Source organism: Nomascus leucogenys, chromosome 21 (genome assembly GCF_006542625.1).
Source record: "Nomascus leucogenys isolate Asia chromosome 21, Asia_NLE_v1, whole genome shotgun sequence".
NCBI classification, from domain to species: domain Eukaryota; kingdom Metazoa; phylum Chordata; class Mammalia; order Primates; family Hylobatidae; genus Nomascus; species Nomascus leucogenys.
The window spans coordinates 23,504,683-23,526,450 of NC_044401.1; the positions used below are offsets into that span (position 1 = coordinate 23,504,683).

At 36.2% G+C, this 21,768-nt stretch overlaps 1 protein-coding gene across 5 annotated transcripts in view; it reads right to left on the reverse strand.

The window, feature by feature from the left end:
* The window catches only part of EPHA6 (EPH receptor A6), a 963,391-nt gene that overhangs the window by 142,691 nt on the left and 798,932 nt on the right, over nt 1-21,768 (reverse strand). For all 5 annotated transcript variants that reach the window (XM_030801993.1, XM_030801992.1, XM_030801995.1 and 2 more), the window contains one exon: nt 7,758-7,883. In XM_030801993.1, coding sequence (XP_030657853.1) covers nt 7,758-7,883 — 126 coding nt within the window. The remainder of the gene's footprint in view (nt 1-7,757; nt 7,884-21,768) is intronic.

The window sequence follows — 21,768 nt, forward strand, 5'->3', positions numbered from 1 at the left end:
TGTTAAGACCTCTGTGAATAGAAATATGAAAAGCCAACATGGTGTCATAGGGCAGCTTCCACTGTGATTTGTCCTACAAAGCAAAACAATGAAGGCTGAGCCAACACATGTTTTACAGCAGGGCTGATCTGTCTCCATGTTAGTTATATTTTTATAAGTGGTCCAGCATCCCATGAAGGCATGTATGCTATCCTGTGCGGCTCAACATGGTTCTCTGGAGAGGAAGAGACAGCTGAGCAGCCTAGTTTCTTATTATGTTCCCAATTAAGGTGAAAACTCACTTACAATAAAATACGAATCAGCACAAATAGTAAATACTGATTTACATGGAGACTGAGCTAACTTAGCAAGCCATGGAAAGATTTTCAGAATTTTTCTTTGTACGAAGAAAATGATTTTAAATGCTTCTTTTAAAAGTGCTGATAGTTTCTTTGAATAGGACCAAAATAAATGGCACGATCTGTAATAATAAAACATGAAGATCTCTAGGGAGTAGGTATGTTCTCAATGGAGAATTTAAATAGCCATATATATATAATATCTATTTTTAAGATTCAAACTTATTCAAATGATATTAAGATAAAAGAAACATTTATGTTAATAAGAAGGCTTAGTTAAGGCCAAAGGCTAGAACTATTTAAAAATTCTGAAAATAGAGAAGTAAAAAAGAACTACTAAAAAAATCTGGAGATTATTTAAAGGCTCTTTTAAGATTTTTCATGTCTTTCTGGCAGGAGAAAAATAGAAATTCTCTTAGTAATGCTCAAGAGCTTGATATCAAATGCATCACGCAGCTTTTTTTTTTTTAAATGCACTGCTAGTCTTACATAAAGATGATGCTCACTTATGTCAGTTAAGCATAACTTTATATATAGAACATTGAATTCTTTAGAACCAGGGGTTCTTTGTGTGCAAACTTTAGGATGTCCAGAGACTTCCTAAAATTGTATGTAAACACTTGCATACATGATCACATGTCCATTTTCTTGGGGAAGAGAGTAGAGCCTTCATTGGATTTTCAAAATCAGGGTTGGGGAGGAACGTTAAATAATGGCTGAGTTTTCACCTGGTTTATAATGAGGAGTCTTATTTTTGGCCAAGAAACAAAGCATAAAATCCAAAAAGAATCTGAGTTCATGACCTGTACCACAGTATCAGAATCATCAGTCCACAGGAGTCTTTAAACTCATAAACTCTGCAATAAAGTTTTTATCAACTGAACGTTATTTGAAGGTTTAAATTATACCTTCCATTTTATATATGTTCCCATCCTGATTTTTCTCATTCCAATTGATATCTTGAACTTTCCTTCCTTAAACACTATATCATTTTGTAACGTACCATGTATTTCTCCTCAAGTAAGCCAAAGAACCAAAGGATGATGTACATGCTCTTTGGAACCCACTGACTTTAAGCAAGAGTGAACCACCTGAATGCAACCTTGACATTATCTGGTTAGCTCCCTCTGCATTTGCTGTAGAGTATATCCTAAACAGACATTTTAAAATAATCCTTTAACCTAGCACCAACAGTGTTGCGAATGTTTTAGGGGGGTTGTTTTGAGTTGTGTAACTGGAACTCAATCACCGATGTCACCCTCCTTTGTGCTTTGGTTTGCCGGTGTGTTCTGTCATTCCGTCAGTGACCTTATCTTCTTTATCTTCTCCCCACCCCTGAAATAGCAATAATGTTGGTCTCTCACCCACACCTGGCTCAGAATCTCCATCCTAGTTTTATAGCAGCTGCCGTCTGCAATGTTTCCTTCTGAAGCCTGCAGCTGTACAAATTTTAGAGAAGGAGAGTTCTCTAGGGAGAACTGTGCATATGGGTATTAAGTAGGGCCTATATTGGTGTTTTTGATATCATCTAAACGGCGAGGGATAAAGAAACTAGGAGTTAGTAATCCAGATAAATATTTTATTATATTTTATATTTTGAATGATTTATTCTGGATTTTACTTTGCATATTTAATCTAGTTTTTCTGATTTCCTTTATAAGTAGTTCTGGTGTAAGTACGTAGACACACTCACATATACCTCATCCAGGGTAATTAGCAACATTCTCAACTGCAGAAATGTCTAAAATACGTACCCTTCAATTAAAAAAGAAAATTCCCCCCCTTAAAGATCTCTTACTTAAAAAGTACGCCACTGGGGCCCGGCGCGGTGGCTCACGCCTGTAATCCCAGCACTTTGGGAGACCAAGGCAAGCGGATCACGAGGTCAGGAGATCAAGACCATCCTGGCTAACACAGTGAAACCCCGTCTCTACTAAAAATACAAAAAATCAGCCGGGCAAGGGGGCAGGTGCCTGTAGTCCCAGCTACTCGGGAGGCTGAGGTAAGAGAATGGTGTGAACCCAGGAGGCAGAGCTTGCAGTGAACCAAGACGGTGCCACTGTACTCCAGCCTGGGTGATACAGTGAAACTCTGTCTCAAAAAAAAAAAGTATTAGCCACTGTATCTTATCTTATATAAACTTATTACAACAATATATCGTTAAATATAAAATATATGCTAAAGAAAAATGCTTAAAAATAATTGGAAGAATTTAGTCAATAGAAATTGTTTTGTCATAAGTAATTAATTTTGAAATGCCAAATTGTGAATTTAAAAATAGGTACTAACTTTTTAAAGAATGTCTGAAAATATGAGGAAATAAAATGATCCACTTTGATTTTTCTGAAGTGCAATTTGATCATATTTAAAATGCATGTACTTTTCCACTGTTGACTTTCCTTGGCACATTGAGTTTATGCCAATTTTCCTTAGCTCAGTATACATTTCTCCAAAGTCTGCCAGCTAGTCTTATATATTTGCATTACTACTTTTCTACAGTCCTCTATATGCATCAAAACTTGATAATATTATATCCACCAGATCCTAGATTTTCTATAGCTTCAAACGTATTTATCATTCCTCGCTTATTTACATTCCATTTGTAACACCTAAGCCATATACTTGCTGAATAAAAATATTTTTGACTGTACAATAGTGAATACAATATTTTCCCTGACTTCAGCCCAGATAAGATTTCACATGAAATATGGAAAGGAAAATATTGATAAACATTGTTAGTGGACTGTAAAGACATTTTAGTGTTGGCTCAGGACTGTATGTCCTTTGCTATAGAAATGACATTATTGGATATGCGGTTTATAGAAATCTGGGTTGTTAAACCATTTTCTAACATGGCTACTCAGAGAATAGCAGTGAGGATGTCAAAATGTCTGGTATTTGAGTATAAGGCTCATCCAAATCTCTTTCCAAAGGATAAGTAAATAAACAATATTAAACATTATTCTTAATTATATACTCAGTAATTGCAAATATAGTTTTTGAATACCCATGTGTTCATAATTTTCCTGTTATTTGATTCAGAGCAGCAGACAGGAAGTCTCACGCTATCTTTGCCATTTCCTTTGAACCTAACACAAGTCATAGAATGGAGAGAAGTTCAGGTAAAAATGTCAAAAGAGGTATTATACATATAGCATTGTACTTAAAGCACAGGCAGGCAAACAGAGAGGGTACCTCAGAAGAATATTCCTTCAGTAACTAAAGAGCGTCTACGATTAACCACAAAGGAAATATTAGGGAGATATTCAACACTGATTTTATTCCCTCACAACTTGTCTATTTCCAAGTCCCACGGGCTGCCTGTTTCCTAGTTCTCTCTTTCATAGACTTCTCTTATAATTGACAAAACTTGTTAGTTTAAGATACATATTTGAGTTTGGTCACCCATCTATTCCATATATATATATATATTCCATATTTATCTATCTCTCTGTATATATCTCTATATATCTATAATCCAATCTGGCGCATATATATATATGCACCATATATATATATGGAATATATATATGCGCCATATATATATGGAATATATATATATGCACCATATATATCTATATTATATATATTCCATAGATATATATGGAATTTTTGCTAGACTAAACTCAATTGTATACCTTAAACTAACATAACCCATATATATATATATGAGTTACTTCATTAGTAAAAAATATTATCAAGTCTCACAACCAATAGAAAACTGACAAAAAAAGTAAGCTAAAATTTTGTAGATACAAACACATTCAACCTTAAGATTCAACCTTAAGATATGATTTGCTGAGTAATTAGCAGATAAGAAACATGCCTTTACATCTTATAGGTAGGTCTAATTTTTGAGACACATTGTAATGGTTACATTTTATGTAGATTTAAGATACCATACGATGTCAGATAGTTATTGCTGAGAAGTGACAGAGAAAAGTGAATTCATAAAATTTCTATATGTTACTCCATCACTATTAATGCAGAATTTTATTTTTAATGCTTTATTATTCTCCTATCATTTGTGTATGGCAAAACAAACATCAAACTGCCGAAAATATAGAGGATTTGAGTGAAGGTGAAATCTGTCATAATGTGATCCACTAGTCGAAGACTATGTATACTCAATACTCCATGGCATATACACATATTCTAAACCACTTTCAAATACTGTTTGACAACATAATTAAGTTAAAGAAATAAGTACATGGAGCAAAGAGAGAAAGCTTATTATTTTAGAGAATATGTCCGATAACATATTTAAAAGAGGGACACATTCTTTTCAAGGAGGTAGAATTTGATTTAAATAGTAATAAATATAGAGGAGGAAGAATTTTCTTTAAAAAATAAAATTTTAGAGTTACATCAGTTCTAATTTCTCTTCTCCTTCCCCATTCTCTTCTTTCCTTCATTCTCTCCTCTCTTTTCTCCTTCGCTTCCTCTCCTCTCCTCTCGTCTCCTCTCTGCTCCTCTTCTCTCCTGTGATTTCCTTTTTTTTCTTTTTTGACATGAAGTTTCGTTTTTATTGCCCAGGCTGGAGTGCAGTGGCACCATCTCGGCTCACTGCAACCTCCACCTCCCGGGATAAAGCGATACTTCTGCCTCAGCCTCCCAAGTAGCTGAGAATACAGGTGCCTGCCACCATGCCCGGCTAATTTTTCGTATTTTTAGTAGAGACGGCGACTCACCATGTTGGCCAGGCTGGTCTCTAACTCCTGACCTCAGGTGATCTACCTGCCTTGGCCTCCCAAAGTGCTGGGATTACAGGCATGAGCCACCACGCCTGGCTGTCTGTGATTTCTTCCTGTATCAGGTGACTACTACACAAATGCATTCCGTTAACTGTATTGATAAACTTCCTACTCAATTTTCAGCTAATACTTCCTGGTGTTTTTCTCCATCTGAAACTAAGAATAATAACCCTTTACTATGACCTTTCTAGAAATGGGAAACTTACAAACAGTTGGCAATTGTTGCATAAATACTAATTTCAGGCTTGTCTGCTTTCTGGTTCTCATGATTCAATGAATCTGTTATTATTATCGTTAGTGTAAAAGTAAGTACTATAGAAATATTGCTCTTTAATAGCACAGCGTGACGTGAAGCACAAAACTATTATATATAAGACATAGTCACGTATCTCTTTTAAATTTGATTATGGTAAGTAATTGGGAACTAAATTAGCACTAGAACAGGTTTTTAAATTTCTTGACTGATACAGAAAATGTCTTATGTGACCCTTAAAGTACTGTGACCGATAATCAATTGGTAGAAAGTGAGTTTACCGCTGCCCAGTGGGCATCAACCTTCAGCTGAGTGTTTAAAGTGTCATAGTATGGGCCATGGGAGAAACCACTTGCTGCCCTCAAATTGATGTCTGAAACCTGAAGGGTATTAATTCAGGTATTAGATGGCAAAGAAATACTCTAGGTTTTTTAAAAAATATAAAATAATAAAAACTTCTCATGATTACTGCTTCATTCCTCTTTACACAAAATATAAAAAAAAATTGGGAAATAAGCTATAGTTGAACAAGAAAGGATAAAAAAAATTATTTGAAATAGTAGCAGTCATTACCAAAAAGTGTCACACAAAATGTAGAGATGACCTATCAAAATGATATAAGCCAGGAAAAGTATGTTGAGTTAATTTCAGTTTGTGGAAACAGGGACAAGTTTAGATCTATACATTTTTTATGAAGCAATTTTATTACACCTGATTTGTATGTAAGTCATGAAAACTGAACTGAGTTTTCTCTCCTATGAAAGCCCGAGGCAAATTTGGCTTAAAGCCTAGGAGAATAGAGTGCTAGAATGTTCTTTTAGATCCCTCTCTGGAAAGTTGTTTCTGTATGTGTTATAGAACAATCATCTTGCTTCTGTCATTCTCAGTAGCTAAATGACAAACATTTTTTGTTTTCTAACAGTGATGTTGAATAATTCAAGTCACTCCTAAACTTCATAATGTCATTTCTGCCAAACATATCTGACTTGACCAAGATTTGTATTAAGAGTTAAGGGTGAGGCCATTAAACTCTACACAATCTGCTCATCTTCTAAATTCCAATCACTGAGATATTAATTATATATGAAAGCTACATGTTTATACTTGCAGTTAACTCTGAGAGCTTGGCTTACATAGTTTTTTTTTTCTAATCCTTTGCAACAACATTATCAACAACAAAATTTCTGTACAATTGGTATCATTTGTGTCTCTAAGGAGAAAAAGGGCAATATAACACCCAATAAAGTGAAAATTTATAATCTCTTAACTCGTGTAATTTTGGTTTCTGCTCTTTCAGTGGTATTCTTGGCCACAAAGTATCTAACCACATCAATAAATTATCCAGTGATGAAGCTAAATGACATCAAAGCATATTTATATGTTTTAATTAAGTAGAAAAGAGTAATTGAAAGGCAAAGGAAAAATACCATTGTAGAATGGTCTTAAGATTTGTTGGTATAAGTATGCTAACAAGGACAAGAAATGTGCATTGCTGGGATTTTTGTTTTTATTGGATTTCCCAGTCTTTTGAAGTGTTCCCATTAAATTGCAGGCTGGGCCAGTTCTCCTGAATACGTTGATGTCATAACAATAATTTTTTAGCATTATTATTAGTTATAATAAAAATCACAAGAATTATGATTTTTAAACTCCAAGAATCAATATTTGAATTCTATTTTGCTAAGACACATATAAAATGTAAAGTAAGATTGCACCCTTTAGGTACAATGAAGGAAGGCAGCTGGATATTTTACTAAATGTCAAGGAAGAAACAAATTGTAATTACGATCATGCCGTGGATAACATGAAAAGTGTTTTTAGTAAATTTGAAATTGCATTTTTAAATATTCAATATCCTATATTTTGTTTCTCTCAATAAAATATGGCTTTGGTCAGATTGGCATTTTTAGGGAAAAATGCATATTAATTTTTATTCCAAAATATGTCTTTCAGGTTGCTACTTTCTGGTTTCTTCAAATCATTTTTTTTTCTGTAATGAAAGGATACTTTAATTCTCTATCAACTCTATGAAATTACTCTTTCTGCCAAGAACACTCAGTTTTTAATTCACTTTTCTGGCCAATTCCAAGTGGCAAAGTGTCTGAAGTCCATCCTTGTTTATTCTTGAGTTACATGTTTTGGATCTGAAGCTCTAATTCTTACTTAAGTAAAAATTTTCTCAGAAGAGGAGGCAGCACTATGCGAATTAGGTGCTCAGAGTCCTTTCACTTCTTTTGTGCCATTTTCACAGCATTCAGTATTATAAATATGGTTTCTGCATTTAAGCAGTCACTTACATTTCTTTTCCACAATATATTTAAGCAATATTCATTTTGTACTCGGGGCTTATCAACTATGAGCACAGTCCTACTGCTGTATATGGTGGCAGAAAACTTCACCTGAAATACCTACCAGCAGGAATCCTGGGGGGCAAAGATCCTCCCCCTGGCACTGGATGCGGGGCCTGGATGCTATTTAAAAACCCTGCCCTCAGGAAGCTGGGGCAAAACGCCTCCACCCCAATGGCCGGGAAGGATCCTTTTAAGAGATAAAAATTGACATTAATCAAAGTCTTCCTTATGTAAAAGCATTGATTATTTACATGGAATAAAACCTAAAATCAACAAAGACATCAAATTTTACGAAGAAGTTATACAATTAAAGGGATGGAATGCATTTTTTTACTCCATAAATTTATAAAATCAACTTAGTTTCTTGAAAAGAAAGCTACTCAACTAGTTATAATTAAAGAGGGTTAGAAGCATCAGAGTGCTAGATACGCTTTCTATACCTACATTTAGAACATAAAGCTGTGCTATGGAATAATAAAATGGATATAAATGCTAGTCATTTATGTTGTTTATTTGCAGAATTCATGCCTACATGAGTTACAGGCATGCAGAAAATAGCCACGATAAGATCTGATATATGCTATATCAACAGGAGCAGTACTTTAGGTCTATCTCTATTAGTGCTTAAAATAAGGAAAACTTTTACATCATGCAGTAATTACATATTTTTGCAACAGGGACAAGAAAATTGATGTACACAATTATTAATTTGTTATACTTTTCCATTAGGGACAAGACATGAGAGTTTGCAAAGGTAAAACCACATGCTTTTTCATTTTTAAGAAGGATATTGTAAAGAAAAAGTAAGCGGCTTGGAAATTTATCCATAAAATTATGTAATGAATCATAGAATAAAAGAATGTCAGAACGAAATAACAGTGTAGAGATCATCTAGTTAAAAATACTCATTTTAGACCAACAAACTGAGGCCTAAGGAGGGGAGTCACTGCCACATGGTTGGTAGACTACCAGGACAAACTCTTCCTACCCTAGAATAAAAATAAATCACGAATACATTCTTATTTGGGAGATTGCTATCCTCTGAATATGAGTTAGAAACTCTGCACTTTGGAATAGTAACATCATAATTTGGTGTCTTAATAACTTTAAGATCCTAAACTCACTCAGAAGAAAATTTAATACACTTGCAGTATCAGTGAATGGGCATCACTGGTAACTGATATGGCCAATCAAACGTAAAAATTGCACTAGAACCCTCCCCCACCCACCAATAAAACAAAACAAAACAAAACAAAACAAGTCACACTGATGATTGTAAGGACTGTATTTCGTTCAGCCACTCCGAAATGCCTCAGGCTGCGTAGCTTCACATTTTGAATCCTGGGGTCTTTCCTTTTATGCTCAGATTTAGCAAGTTCTGTGTTTGTGAAGAGACCTCACTCTGTATCTTGACACAACTTCTCCACCAAAAATAAGTTAAAATTTGAGGCTTCTTTGAACTTGGGTCAGAATTAAAGGAACTGGGTACACTATATATATCTTGCTTCCATGGAGAAAGTTATTGGTAAAGAAAAGTTCACATCTCTTAGATCTTCAGAAATGTTTTCATGAAAGAGCAAAGTTACAATGTGTATTTTAACAGGTGAGGCCCATACAGTGTGCACTGGATTAAAGAAAGCTTAGAAAAAAAAATTAAATACAGTGAATAAACTAGTTTTGTTGTTGACTTTATGGAGCCTTAGTGTAGGGTTCTGTCAGGAAGAGCTGGAGTCCCTTAAACATTAAGAGACAGGGCAAGAATGCCAAGTGGTAAGTCAGAAAGTGCTCCGAGGTAACTTACAAGAAGTAGTGAAACAAATTCCTTGTGAATGCATGGAATGTTTATCATTGAACACAAAGTTAATATGTGTCTGTGTGCAATGTTTCCCACACAAGGCATTTTCCACATTGCAATGTTTCATCATTTTCTGAGATAACACTCGTAATGAAGGTGCATCATTGAATACCAAGTGGAATGATCATGTATTTATACAGCAGTCTTTAACTTAAAGTTGCAAGAGTAATGGTATTGTTACAATAGGGAAAATAATGACAACAAATGCAGATTTTATTATATGCTGTGAAAAGCTAAAATAATGCAATTTTAGCTGATTATGGATTTATTGAAGCCAAGTAATAGGAAACTCAGTTCAAGAATATTAGATCATAAAGAAACATAATAACATAGTCATGAAGAGCAAAGAAAAAATGATATAAATGAAATTAAAGGAAATTTGAAGAAAAAGCTATGTACAGTAGTGGCTCTAGATAATGTTAATATGTTACACATTGAGATTTTTATCTGAGTTTTTCCTGTTTTTGCCAACATTATCCAAACTGTTAACTTAGAAAAGATGCCCATTATTTTAACTTTTTGAAAGAAACTAATACAAATATTATCTTATTGCTATGATTGCATTGATTACTATTTTTGTTGTTGTGATGGCCTGTCATAGTTAATAGCAGCTTTCATTTTCCTAAGCTTCCTGCATCATTCATAATGTCTCCGCTATGTTTCTTTCCCATGGGTAAAAAGGTCTTTCATCTATTGTGGCATATCTTCCTTAAGGAACTGTCATTTTTCACAGCTGAAAAAACAAACAAACAAAATAGAAAGACTGGTGTACATGAATATATATTCAGGTGAGATATTATGTGATAGTAATGCCTTATCATTTTTCTCCTTAAGGTCAGTTATGTCAACAGAGATTGCATGAAACACTAAAGTAAGTTTTCACAATTTATTCAGGAGAAACAGCAATTCTTTGTTATAATTCCCTCGTTTCTTCATCCACCAGGTGTTACGTTTTGGGGTTTGATATAAATTAGTTTTAGTCTGGTTTTCCCAATTGCTTAAGTTGCTAACTCTCTCTGCCTGTTTTCTTTTAGCTAATTGTGGAATTTATTATTCAATGATATTGTAGCTAAAAAGTAAATGAAATCTAAAATGTGTAGCAGGAGCAATATCCACTTCCACGAATATTTTGTTTTTAGTTACATTCCGTGGAGTATTTGTTAATATAAATTAGATTTTATATGTAATAAGAGTATTCCTCTAGCCATTACAAGTTCAAGATATAAAACGTGTCATTTCACATACACTTTTCTAAAACTCTGATTTCGATTCTCTCCTTAGTGCAGTGGTTCTCCACTTTCGTGATAACTTTCCCGGTAGGGAGAGTCGCAAATTAGGACTGAGGAAAGACATTCCTAGTATTTAGTGAGTGGAAGACTAAAGTTGTTGAAATAAGTGGTATAATCTCTGCAAAAAAAAAAAATTATTTCTCAAAATGCTAGTAGTACCCACTGAGAAATACTGTACGTGAGTAAAGAATTATTATTATTATTATTTTAAAAAGGTTGCTAGTTAATAGGTCATGTAACGAGACAATGGGAAAAAAGCAGAAGCTGACATGGCCTGCATGCTTCCCTCTGGCTTGATCAACTGAGGAAGCACTCTGATTATAGTAAACTGGCCCCTACAGCATAACCAGTTTTCAAATCATCCTAAAATATATATATTTAATCCATAACAAGGGGTGTCCAATCTTTTGGCTTCTATGGGGCACATTAGAAGAAGAATTGTCTCGGGCCACACATAAAATACACTAACACTAATGAGAGATCAGGAGCTAAAAAAAAAAAAAAGAAAAAATCACAATACAACCTCATAATATTTTAAGAAACTTTAGGAACTTGTGTTGGGTCACATTCAAAGCCATCCTGGGCCACATGAGGCTCCCAGGCCATAGGTTGGACGAGCTTGACTTAAACTCTGGGAAACAAAATATCTTTTTAAATTTGATATTGTAGCAATCTCCCTTAAATATCTCTATGTTGTAAATTAAGGATCATTAAACATTTGTATATGTAACAAATCCGCACATGTATTCCTTAATCTAAAATAAAAGTTGAAATTATAAAAAAAAAAAAGAAATTTTCACATGTGCTTAACAAATCAGCTCTGAAGGCAAATTGTCAAAAAACATTTGTGTAAAAGATAGCAGACTAACAATGAGCTTAAACTGTGCTTCAATTTCATCATCTGTAAATTGAAAATTATAACTGACTCTAGTGGGCTGTTCATGAGAATTAAATGAAGCAAATGATTATAAATATAAACCATTCTTATTATTTAGCAATCTTAGTGTTTCTTTAAAAAGAAACCTTTAAGCATAAAATTGAAATAAATTGATAAAATTTCATAATGCAGATTCCCCCACATACATATACAAACTCCTCATAGAAAAGATTCCCTTCTTTGAAGATTACATATTAATAATTTACTTTTGATGGCAAAAAGTTTAATAGTAAGGATAATATCTCTGTAATATAAATGAGATATGACTTCTTCAAATTGTTTTAATTAGGTTGCATTTTTGTAAATACCCATTAAGATCTATAAGTAGACAATAGATACACTGACTTAATAAAAGAAAATTTAGAATTGGAAATTTGAAATACATGCACACTTATGTGTGTTTGAGGTGGTGCAGGAAGATTACTTGTTACTATGTTTGGTCCTCTTCTGTTACACCTTGTTCAGTAATGAGTTTACTTCATACTAGTGTTTTCCAAAATTGGGCAGGGGGGTATACCAACAGAGTGCATGGAAGATGGGCAGTAGAAAGAAAATACTGAAAATTCCATTTATATTTATGCTCTAGCTCATCCTTTAGTAATTGCTACGTTTATGTTTTTTTATAAATATATACAATATTGTACCAGTTGATACAAATAAATTATAAATAAAGTATACGGATAATATCCCCTGTAAAACTTGCTCAGACATTTTTATTGTTAGATGTGTGTGATCAGAGAATTTTGGTGATCACTTACCTAAATAATAAAACAGTGAGAAAAATGCCAAAGTAAGTATGAAGTAAATAATTTACTTCAAGGGCTTGAACAATCAGGGCAAAGCTTGCATTTTCCCTGGCCCAACACAGTGATCCTAGAAGACCATGTTGTTTCTCACATAGTGGTGTCCAATCTTGGATATTCATTAGAAGATACATAATAAAGGCCCAAGTAAGCAAATAGAATATGGAAAATCAATTTCTTCAACTCCTAAAATGAGTTATTCATCAACTACATTATGAAAATAAGGATGGTATCTAAAAAGAGGAGGCCACATAAAACCATTGGGAGCACTGTTAAAAGTACAGATTCCACCCATATCATAGCAAACCTGGCCATAAATATATAGCATTTTATGTATGTTGTGCCTGTTTGTAGTGTGATTATTACATGAAATCAAGTATTGAAATAAAATGAACTTCCAGTCAGACCTAAATTGTTAAATTTTGTACCAATAATATGTAAAGTGAATATTATTTTGAAATATTTTTATTTTGTCCTTATTTTATATTTTATATGTTTTATAATAAACATAAAACAAAAATAAGGCAGAACATATATATGATTTACAAATGAGTATTTATACAGTGGAGAGTTTGGGCGCAAAATGTTTGATGATAGGAACATGAACAATAATTTGAAGAGCTGAGAATAGAGTGTATGCATTCAGAAGTAAGATAGTTTCTTTTTTTTTTTTGAGACGGAGTCTCATTCTGTTGCCCAGGCTTGAGTGCTAAGGGGTGATCTTGGCTCACTGCATTCTGCCATTCTGCCTCCCGGGTTCAAGAGATTCTCCTGCCTTAGCCTCCTGAGTAGCTGGGATTACAGGTGCCCGCCGCCATGTCTGGCTAATTTTTGTATTTTTAGTAGAGACAGGGTTTTACTATGTTGGCCAGGCTGGTCTCCAACTCCTGACCTCAGGTGCTCCGCCCACCTCGGCTTTCCAAAGTGCTGGGATTGCAGGCATGTGCCACCATACCCTGCCCTTTCTTTATACTTGAGTATCCAGTATTGAGTTCTGTAACTGGCACATAGTAGCCATTCCCTTACTGGTTTTTGGATGAACTACGGTAAGTCTGAGCTACAGTAAGAATAACTTCAAATTGCAAAGATAACCTAGTCTATTGAACCTAATGCAATACCAAGGGCTACTTTCCCTGAAGAATGCTCATTCCTGAAACTTCAAATCTCTATCTATCTATCTATCTATCTATCTATCTATCTATCTATCTAATCTATCATCTATCATCTATCTATCCATCATCTATCCATCCATCCATCTAACTACCGACCTACCTACCATCTTTCTATCTTCTGTCTCCTATCTAATTTCATTTATCCTTACTTTGTCAGACTGTGTACTTCCCTCCATTCCTTGTGTAACTCATATTTTGTTCTCTACATGCCTCTCTTTTTCTAGTTATAGTAATTTGTAACATTATACATTATTTCCTAACAGAAGTAAGACCATAAACCTGTTTTGTTTGAGCAAATGCTTCTTTGTTTTCTGTGATGGTGGATGAGGCTAGAGATTCAATAAGTCTATATCACCAGTGAGGAAGACCAATAACAATAAGAAACATTTAATGTAAAGCATTGGAAAAATGCATCTTTTACTCCATGGAGACCTTTATTTCACGTATCCTTAGCTGATAACATGCAGTCTTGGGCAGACTACGCTGCTCTGCCTACTTTGGTAAAGAAAGGATTATTACTGCCTCATTGTGATGCATGAGGTGGGACGGCTGGGAGTTCGCTGTGGTCTCCTCTAATGTGTCCAGAAGATGCACAGATTTGGGTTTCAATAAATGCAAGTTGAGTGAGTGGATACAGAAATGATCAAATAAAAAGTGACAAATTGCTACTTAGGCAAATATTTTGCTAGGATCTAAGGAAGCACTCTGCCTACTCAATTGCTTCCTAGGCCAAGAGCAACTTTCTATAGCTGGAAGGGAGCTAATTTTCAATTTGGCTTAGAATGTGAAAATATTCACATAGTTATTCATGAATAACTTACTAATTTATGCTTTTATCCATTCACTGACTTAATTCATTCCATAAATATTTATTGCCACATCTATTTTTTAACCTATGACATACATTTTTAATAAAAAAAGTAGAAAGTCAAATAATTTTTGATATGACAATATTATTTTCAGGGACTGAGTCTGACTAAACTAATCCAAAGATGCAATCACAGAACTTTGTCCATTATCTAAATTCTTGTAACTGGACATGCCCCTACAAATAAATTAGTATTTTCCTCTTTACCTGCACACTAACCCCAATCCAGATTGTTCAGCACTAAATACAATTAAAGATAATATGACCATTATTGTTTTATTTTTAACTTAAAAAAATCCTTCAGGTAACTGTAATATGAAGCCTATAGATATTTTATCCCCTTGTTATTAAATATGACACAATAAATGTATTGAACCAAAAAGTGCAGTTTCATGGCTAGATTTTTATGAGGTATTTCTTTAGTGTTTTTACAAATAAATGTTCAATTTTTCCCCGAGTTATTTTTAAACCTTTTGGACTTGTAGAACGTGTATCACAAAATTATGGTTGCTGTAGGGGGTGGAGCCAAGATGGCCGAATAGGAACAGCTCCGGTCTACAGCTCCCAGCGTGAGCGACAGAGAAGATGGGTGATTTCTGCACTTCCATTTGAGGTACCGGGTTTATCTCACTAGGGAGTGCCAAACAGTGGGTGCAGGACAGTCAGTGCAGCACACTGTGCACGAGCCGAAGCAGGGAGAGGCTTTGCCTCACTGGGGAAGTGCAAGGGGTCAGGGAGTTCCCTTTCCTAGTCAAAGAAAGGGGTAACAGATGGCACCTGGAAAATTGGGTCAGTCCCACCCTAATACTGTGCTTTTCCAACAGGCTTGGAAAATGGCACACCAGGAGATTGTGTCCCGCACCTGGATTGGAGGGTCCTATGCCCACAGAGTCTCGCTGATTGCTAGCACAGCAGTCTGAGATCAAACTGCAAGGCGGCAGCGAGGCTGGGGGAGGGGCACCCACCATTGCCCAGGCTTGCTTAGGTAAACAAAGCAGCCAGGAAGCTCGAACTGGGTGGAGCCCACCACAGCTCAAGGAGGCCTGCCTGCCTCTGTAGGCTCCACCTCTGGGGGCAGGGCACAGACAAACAAAAATTCAGCAGGAACCTCTGCAGACTTAAATGTCACTGTCTGACAGCTTTGAAGAGAGTAGTGGTTCTCTCAGCACGCAGCTGGAGATCTGAGAATGGACAGACTGCCTCCTAAAGTGGGTCCCTCACCCCCGAGCAGCCTAACTGGGAGGCACCCCCCAGTAGGGACAGACTGACACCTCACTCGGCCAGGTACTCCTCTGAGACAAAACTTCCAGAGGAATTATCAGACAGCTGAATTTGTGGTCTTATGAAAATCCGCTGTTCTGCAGCCACCGCTGCTGACACCCAGCCAAACAGCATCTGGAGTGGACCTCTAGCAAACTCCAACAGACCTGCAGCTGAGGGTCCCGTCTGGTAGAAGGAAAACTAACAAACAGAAAGGACATCCACACCAAAAACCTATCTGTACATCACCATCATCAAAGACCAAAAGTAGATAAAACCACAAAGATGGGGAAAAAACAGAGCAGAAAAACTGGAAACTCTAAAACGCAGAGCACCTCTCCTCCTCCAAAGGAACGCAGTTCCTCATCAGCAACAGAATAAAGCTGGATGGAGAATGACTTTGACGAGTTGAGAGAAGAAGTCTTCAGATGATCAAACTACTCCGAGCTACGGGAGGAAATTCAAAACAATAGCAAAGAAGTTAAAAATTTGAAAAAAATTAGACGAATGGATAACTACAATAACCAATGAAGAGAAGGGCTTAAAGGAGCTGATGGAGCTGAAAGCCAAGTTTCGAGAACTACACGAAGATTGCAGAAGCCTCGGTAGCCAATGCGATCAACTGGAAGAAAGGGTATCAGTGATGGAAGATGAAATGAAAGAAATGAAGCGAGAAGGTAAGTTTAGAGAAAAAAGAATAAAAAGAAATGAACAAAGCCTCCAAGAAATTTGGGACTATGTGAAAAGACCAAACCTACGTCTGATTGGTGTACCTGAAAATGATGGGGAGAATGGAACCAAGTTGGAAAACATTCCACAAGATATTATCCAGGAGAACTTCCCCAATCTAGCAAGGCAGGCCAACATTCAGATTCAGGAAATACAGAGAACGCCACAAAGATACTCCTCGAGAAGAGCAACTCCAAGACACATAATTGTCAGATTCACCAAAGTTGAAATGAAGGAAAAAATGTTAAGGGCGGCCAGACAGAAAGGTGGGGTTACCCACAAAGGGAAGCCCATCAGACTAACAGCTGATCTCTCAGCAGAAACTCTACAAGCCAGAAGAGAGTGGGGGCCGATATTCAGCATTCTTAAAGAAAATAATTTTCAATCCAGAATTTCATATCCAGCGAAACTAAGCTTCATAAGTGAAGGAGAAATAAAATACTTTACAGACAAGCAAATGCTGAGTGATTTTGTCACCACCAGGTCTGCCCTAAAAGAGCTCCTGAAGGAAGCACTAAACATGGAAAGGAACAACTGGTACCAGCCACTGCAAAAACATGCCAAATTGTAAAGACCATCGAGGCTAGGAAGAAACTGAATCAACTAATGAGCAAAATAATAAGCTAACATCATAATGACAGGATCAAGTTCACACATAACAATATTAACTTTAAATGTAAATGGGCTAAATGCTCCAATTAAAAGACACAGACTGGCAAACTGGATAAGGGGTCAAGACCCATCAGTGTGCTGTATTCAGGAAACCCATCTCACATGCAGAGACACACATAGACTCAAAATAAAGGGATGGAGGAAGATCTATCAAGCAAATGGAAAACAAAAAGGCAGGGGTTGCAATCCTAGTCTCTGATAAAATAGACTTTAAACCAACAAAGATCAAAAGAGACAAGGAAGGCCATTACATAATGGTAAAGGGATCAATTCAACGAGAAGAGCTAACTATCCTAAATATATATGCACCCAACACAGGAGCACCCAGATTCATAAAGCAAGTCCTGAGTGACCTACAAAGGGACTTAAACTCCCACACAATAATAATGGGAGATTTTAACACCCCACTGTCAACATTAGACAGATCAATGAGACAGAAAGTTAACAAGGATATCCAGGAATTGAACTCAGCTCTGCACAAAGTGGACCTAATAGACATCTACAGAACTCTCCACCCCAAATCAACAGAATATACATTTTTTTCAGCACCACACCACACCTATTCCAAAATTGACCACATAGTTGGAAGTAAAGTTCTCCTCAGCAAATGTAAAAGAAAAGAAATTATAACAAACCGTCTCTCAGACCACAGTGCAATCAGACTAGAACTCAGGATTAAGAAACTCACTCAAAACTGCTCAACTACATGGAAACTGAACAACCTGCTCCTGAATGACTACTGGGTACATAATGAAATGAAGGCAGAAATAAAGATGTTCTTTGAAACCAATGAGAACAAAGACACAACATACCAGAATCTCTGGGACACATTCAAAGCAGTGTGTAGAGGGAAATTTATAGCACTAAATGCCCACAGGAGAAAGCAGGAAAGATCCAAAATTGACACCCTAACATCACAATTAAAAGAACTAGAAAAGCAAGAGCAAACACATTCAAAAGCTAACAGAAGGCTAGAAATAACTAAAATCAGAGCAGAACTGAAGGAAATAGAGACACAAAAAAACCCTTCCAAAAATTAATGAATCCAGGAGCTGGTTTTTTGAAAAGATCAACAAAATTGATAGACCACTAGCAAGACTAATAAAGAAGAAAAGAGAGAAGAATCAAATAGACGCAATAAAAAATGAAAAAGGGGATATCACCACCAATCCCACAGAAATACAATCTACCATCAGAGAACAATACAAACACCTCTACGCAAATAAACTAGAAAATCTAGAAGAAACGGATAAATTCCTCAACAAATACACCCTCCCAAAACTAAACCAGGAAGAAGTTGAATCTCTGAATAGACCAATAACAGGCTCTGAAATTGTGGCAATAATCAATAGCTTACCAACCAAAAGAGTCCAGGACCTGATGGATTCACAGCCGAATTCTACCAGAGGTACAAGGAGGAACTGGTACCATTCCTTCTGAAACTATTCCAATCGATAGAAAAAGAAAGAATCCTCCCTAACACATTTTATGAGGCCAGTATCGTCCTGATACCAAAGCCTGGCAGAGACATAACCAAAAAAGAGAATTTCAGACCAATATCCTTGATGAACATTGATGCAAAAATCCTCAATAAAATACTGGCAAACTGAATCCAGCAGCACATCAAAAAGCTTATACACCATGATCAAGGGAGCTTCATCCCTGGGATGCAAGGCTGGTTCAACATATGCAAATCAATAAATGTAATCCAGCATATAAACAGAACCAATGACAAAAACCACATGATTATCTCAATAGATGCAGAAAAGGCCTTTGACAAAATTCAACAACCCTTCATGCTAAAAACTCTCAATAAATTAGGTATTGATGGGATGTATCTCAAAATAATAAGAGCTATCTATGACAAACCCACAGCCAATATCATACTGAATGGGCAAAAACTGGAAGCATTCCCTTTGAAAACCGGCACAAGACAGGGATGCCCTCTCTCACCACTCCTATTCATTATAGTGCTGGAAGATCTAGCCAGGGCAATCAGGCAGGAGAAGGAAATAAAGGGTATTCAATTCGGAAAAGAGGAAGTCAAATTGTCCCTGTTTGCAGATGACATGATTGTATATCTAGAAAACCCCATTGTCTCAGCCCAAAATCTCCTTAAGCTGATTAGCAACTTCAGCAAAGTCTCAGGATACAAAATCAATGTACAAAAATCACAAGCATTCTTGTACACCAAGCACAGACAAACACAGAGCCAAATCATGAGTGAACTCCCATTCACAATTGCTTCAAAGAGAATAAAATACCTAGGAATCCAACTTACAAGGGATGTGAAGGACCTCTTCAAGGAGAACTACAAACCACTGCTCAATGAAATAAAAGAGGATACAAATAAATGGAAGAACATTCCATGCTCATGGGTTGGAAGAATCAATATCGTGAAAATGGCCATACTGCCCAAGGTAACTTATAGATTCAATGCCATCCCCATCAAGCTACCAATGACTTTCTTCACAGAATTGGAAAAAACTACTTTCAAGTTCATATGGAACCAAAAAAGAGCCCGCATCACCAAGTCAATCCTAAGCCAAAAGAACAAAGCTGGATGCATCACACTACCTGACTTCAAACTATACTACAAGGCTACAGTAACCAAAACAGCATGGTACTGGTACCACCACAGAGACATAGATCAATGGAACAGAACAGAGCCCTCAGATATAATGCCACGTATCTACAACTATCTGATCTTTGACAAACCTGACAAAAACCAGAAATGGGGAAAGGATTCCCTATTTAATAAATGGTGCTGGGAAAACTGGCTAGCCATATGTAGAAAGCTGAAACTGGATCCCTTCCTTACACCTTATACAAAAATTAATTCAAGATGGATTAAAGACTTACATGTTAGACCTAAAACCATAAAAACCCTAGAAGAAAACCTAGGCAATACCATTCAGGACATAGGCGTGGGCAAGGACTTCATGTCTAAAACACCAAAAGCAATGGCCACAAAAGCCAAAATTGACAAATGGGATCTAATTAAACTAAAGAGCTTCTGCACAGCAAAAGAAACTACCATCAGAGTGAACAGGCAACCTACAGAATGGGGCAAAATTTTTGCAACCTACTCATCTGACAAAGGGCTAATATCCAGAATCTACAATGAACGCAAACAAATTTACAAGAAAAAAACAAACAACCCCATCAAAAAGTGGGCGAAGGACATGAACAGACACTTCTCAAAAGAAGACATTTATGCAGCCAAAAAACACATGAAAAAATGCTCATCATCACTGGCCATCAGAGAAATGCAAATCAAAACCACAATGAGATACCATCTCACACCAGTTAGAATGGCCATCATTAAAAAGTCAGGAAACAACAGGTGCTGGAGAGGATGTGGAGAAATAGGAACACATTTACACTGTTGGTGGGACTGTAAACTAGTTCAACCATTGTGGAAGTCAGTGTGGCGATTCCTCAGGGATCTCGAACTAGAAATCCCATCTGACCCAGCCATCCCATTACTGGGTATATACCCAAAGGACTATAAATCATGCTGCTATAAAGACACATGCACACGTATGTTTATTGCGGCACTATTCACAATAGCAAAGAGTTGGAACCAACCCAAATGTCCAACAACGATAAACTGGATTAAGAAAATGTGGCACATATACACCATGGAATACTATGCAGCCATAAAAAATGATGAGTTCATGTCCTTTGTGGGGACATGGATGAAATTGGAAACCATCATTCTCAGTAAACTATCGCAAGAACGAATAACCAAACACCGCATGTTCTCACTCATAGGTGGGAATTGAACAGTGAGAACTCATGGACACAGCAAGGGGAACATCACACTCTGGGGACTGTTGTGGGGTTGGGGGAGGGGGGAGGGACATCATTAGGAGATATACCTAATGCTAAATGAGGAGTTAATGGGTGCAGCAAACCAACACGGATACATATACATGGATACATATGTAACAAACCTGCACATTGTGTACATGTACCCTAAAACCTAAAGTATAATAATAAAATAAAATAAAATAAAAACAAAATTTTGGTTGCTGTAAATTATATTTTAAAACTATAGCAATAACAAGGAGAATTAAAATATTTTGGAGGTAAGACTAATATTGAAAGGTAGGTTTTAATTTGTATTTAAAATAGAAGTTCTTTGACTTTTTAAAAGCAAATATTTTAAATGCCTCAATCTTCTCACCTGCAAAATGCTGAACTTGGACTGTAACTTTCCTATGTTTACTTTAAGCTCTAATAGTCTATTTGCGTAATTTTTATTCCATTCGCTACACTGAGTGAAGCATGTATTTTCCCTAAGTGGAGGATGTGACCAGTGGTTTTGCCTCTGCTTATATTCAGTGGAACTTGGACTCTTAATTTCTGAAAAAGTGTCCTGAATAAATCTACAATCTGCTAATGCGTCCATCATGTTTAGTAATAAAAATGTCTAGGTTTGAGGTCAGGCAGAACTTTGAATTCTGACTCTGCCATTCACT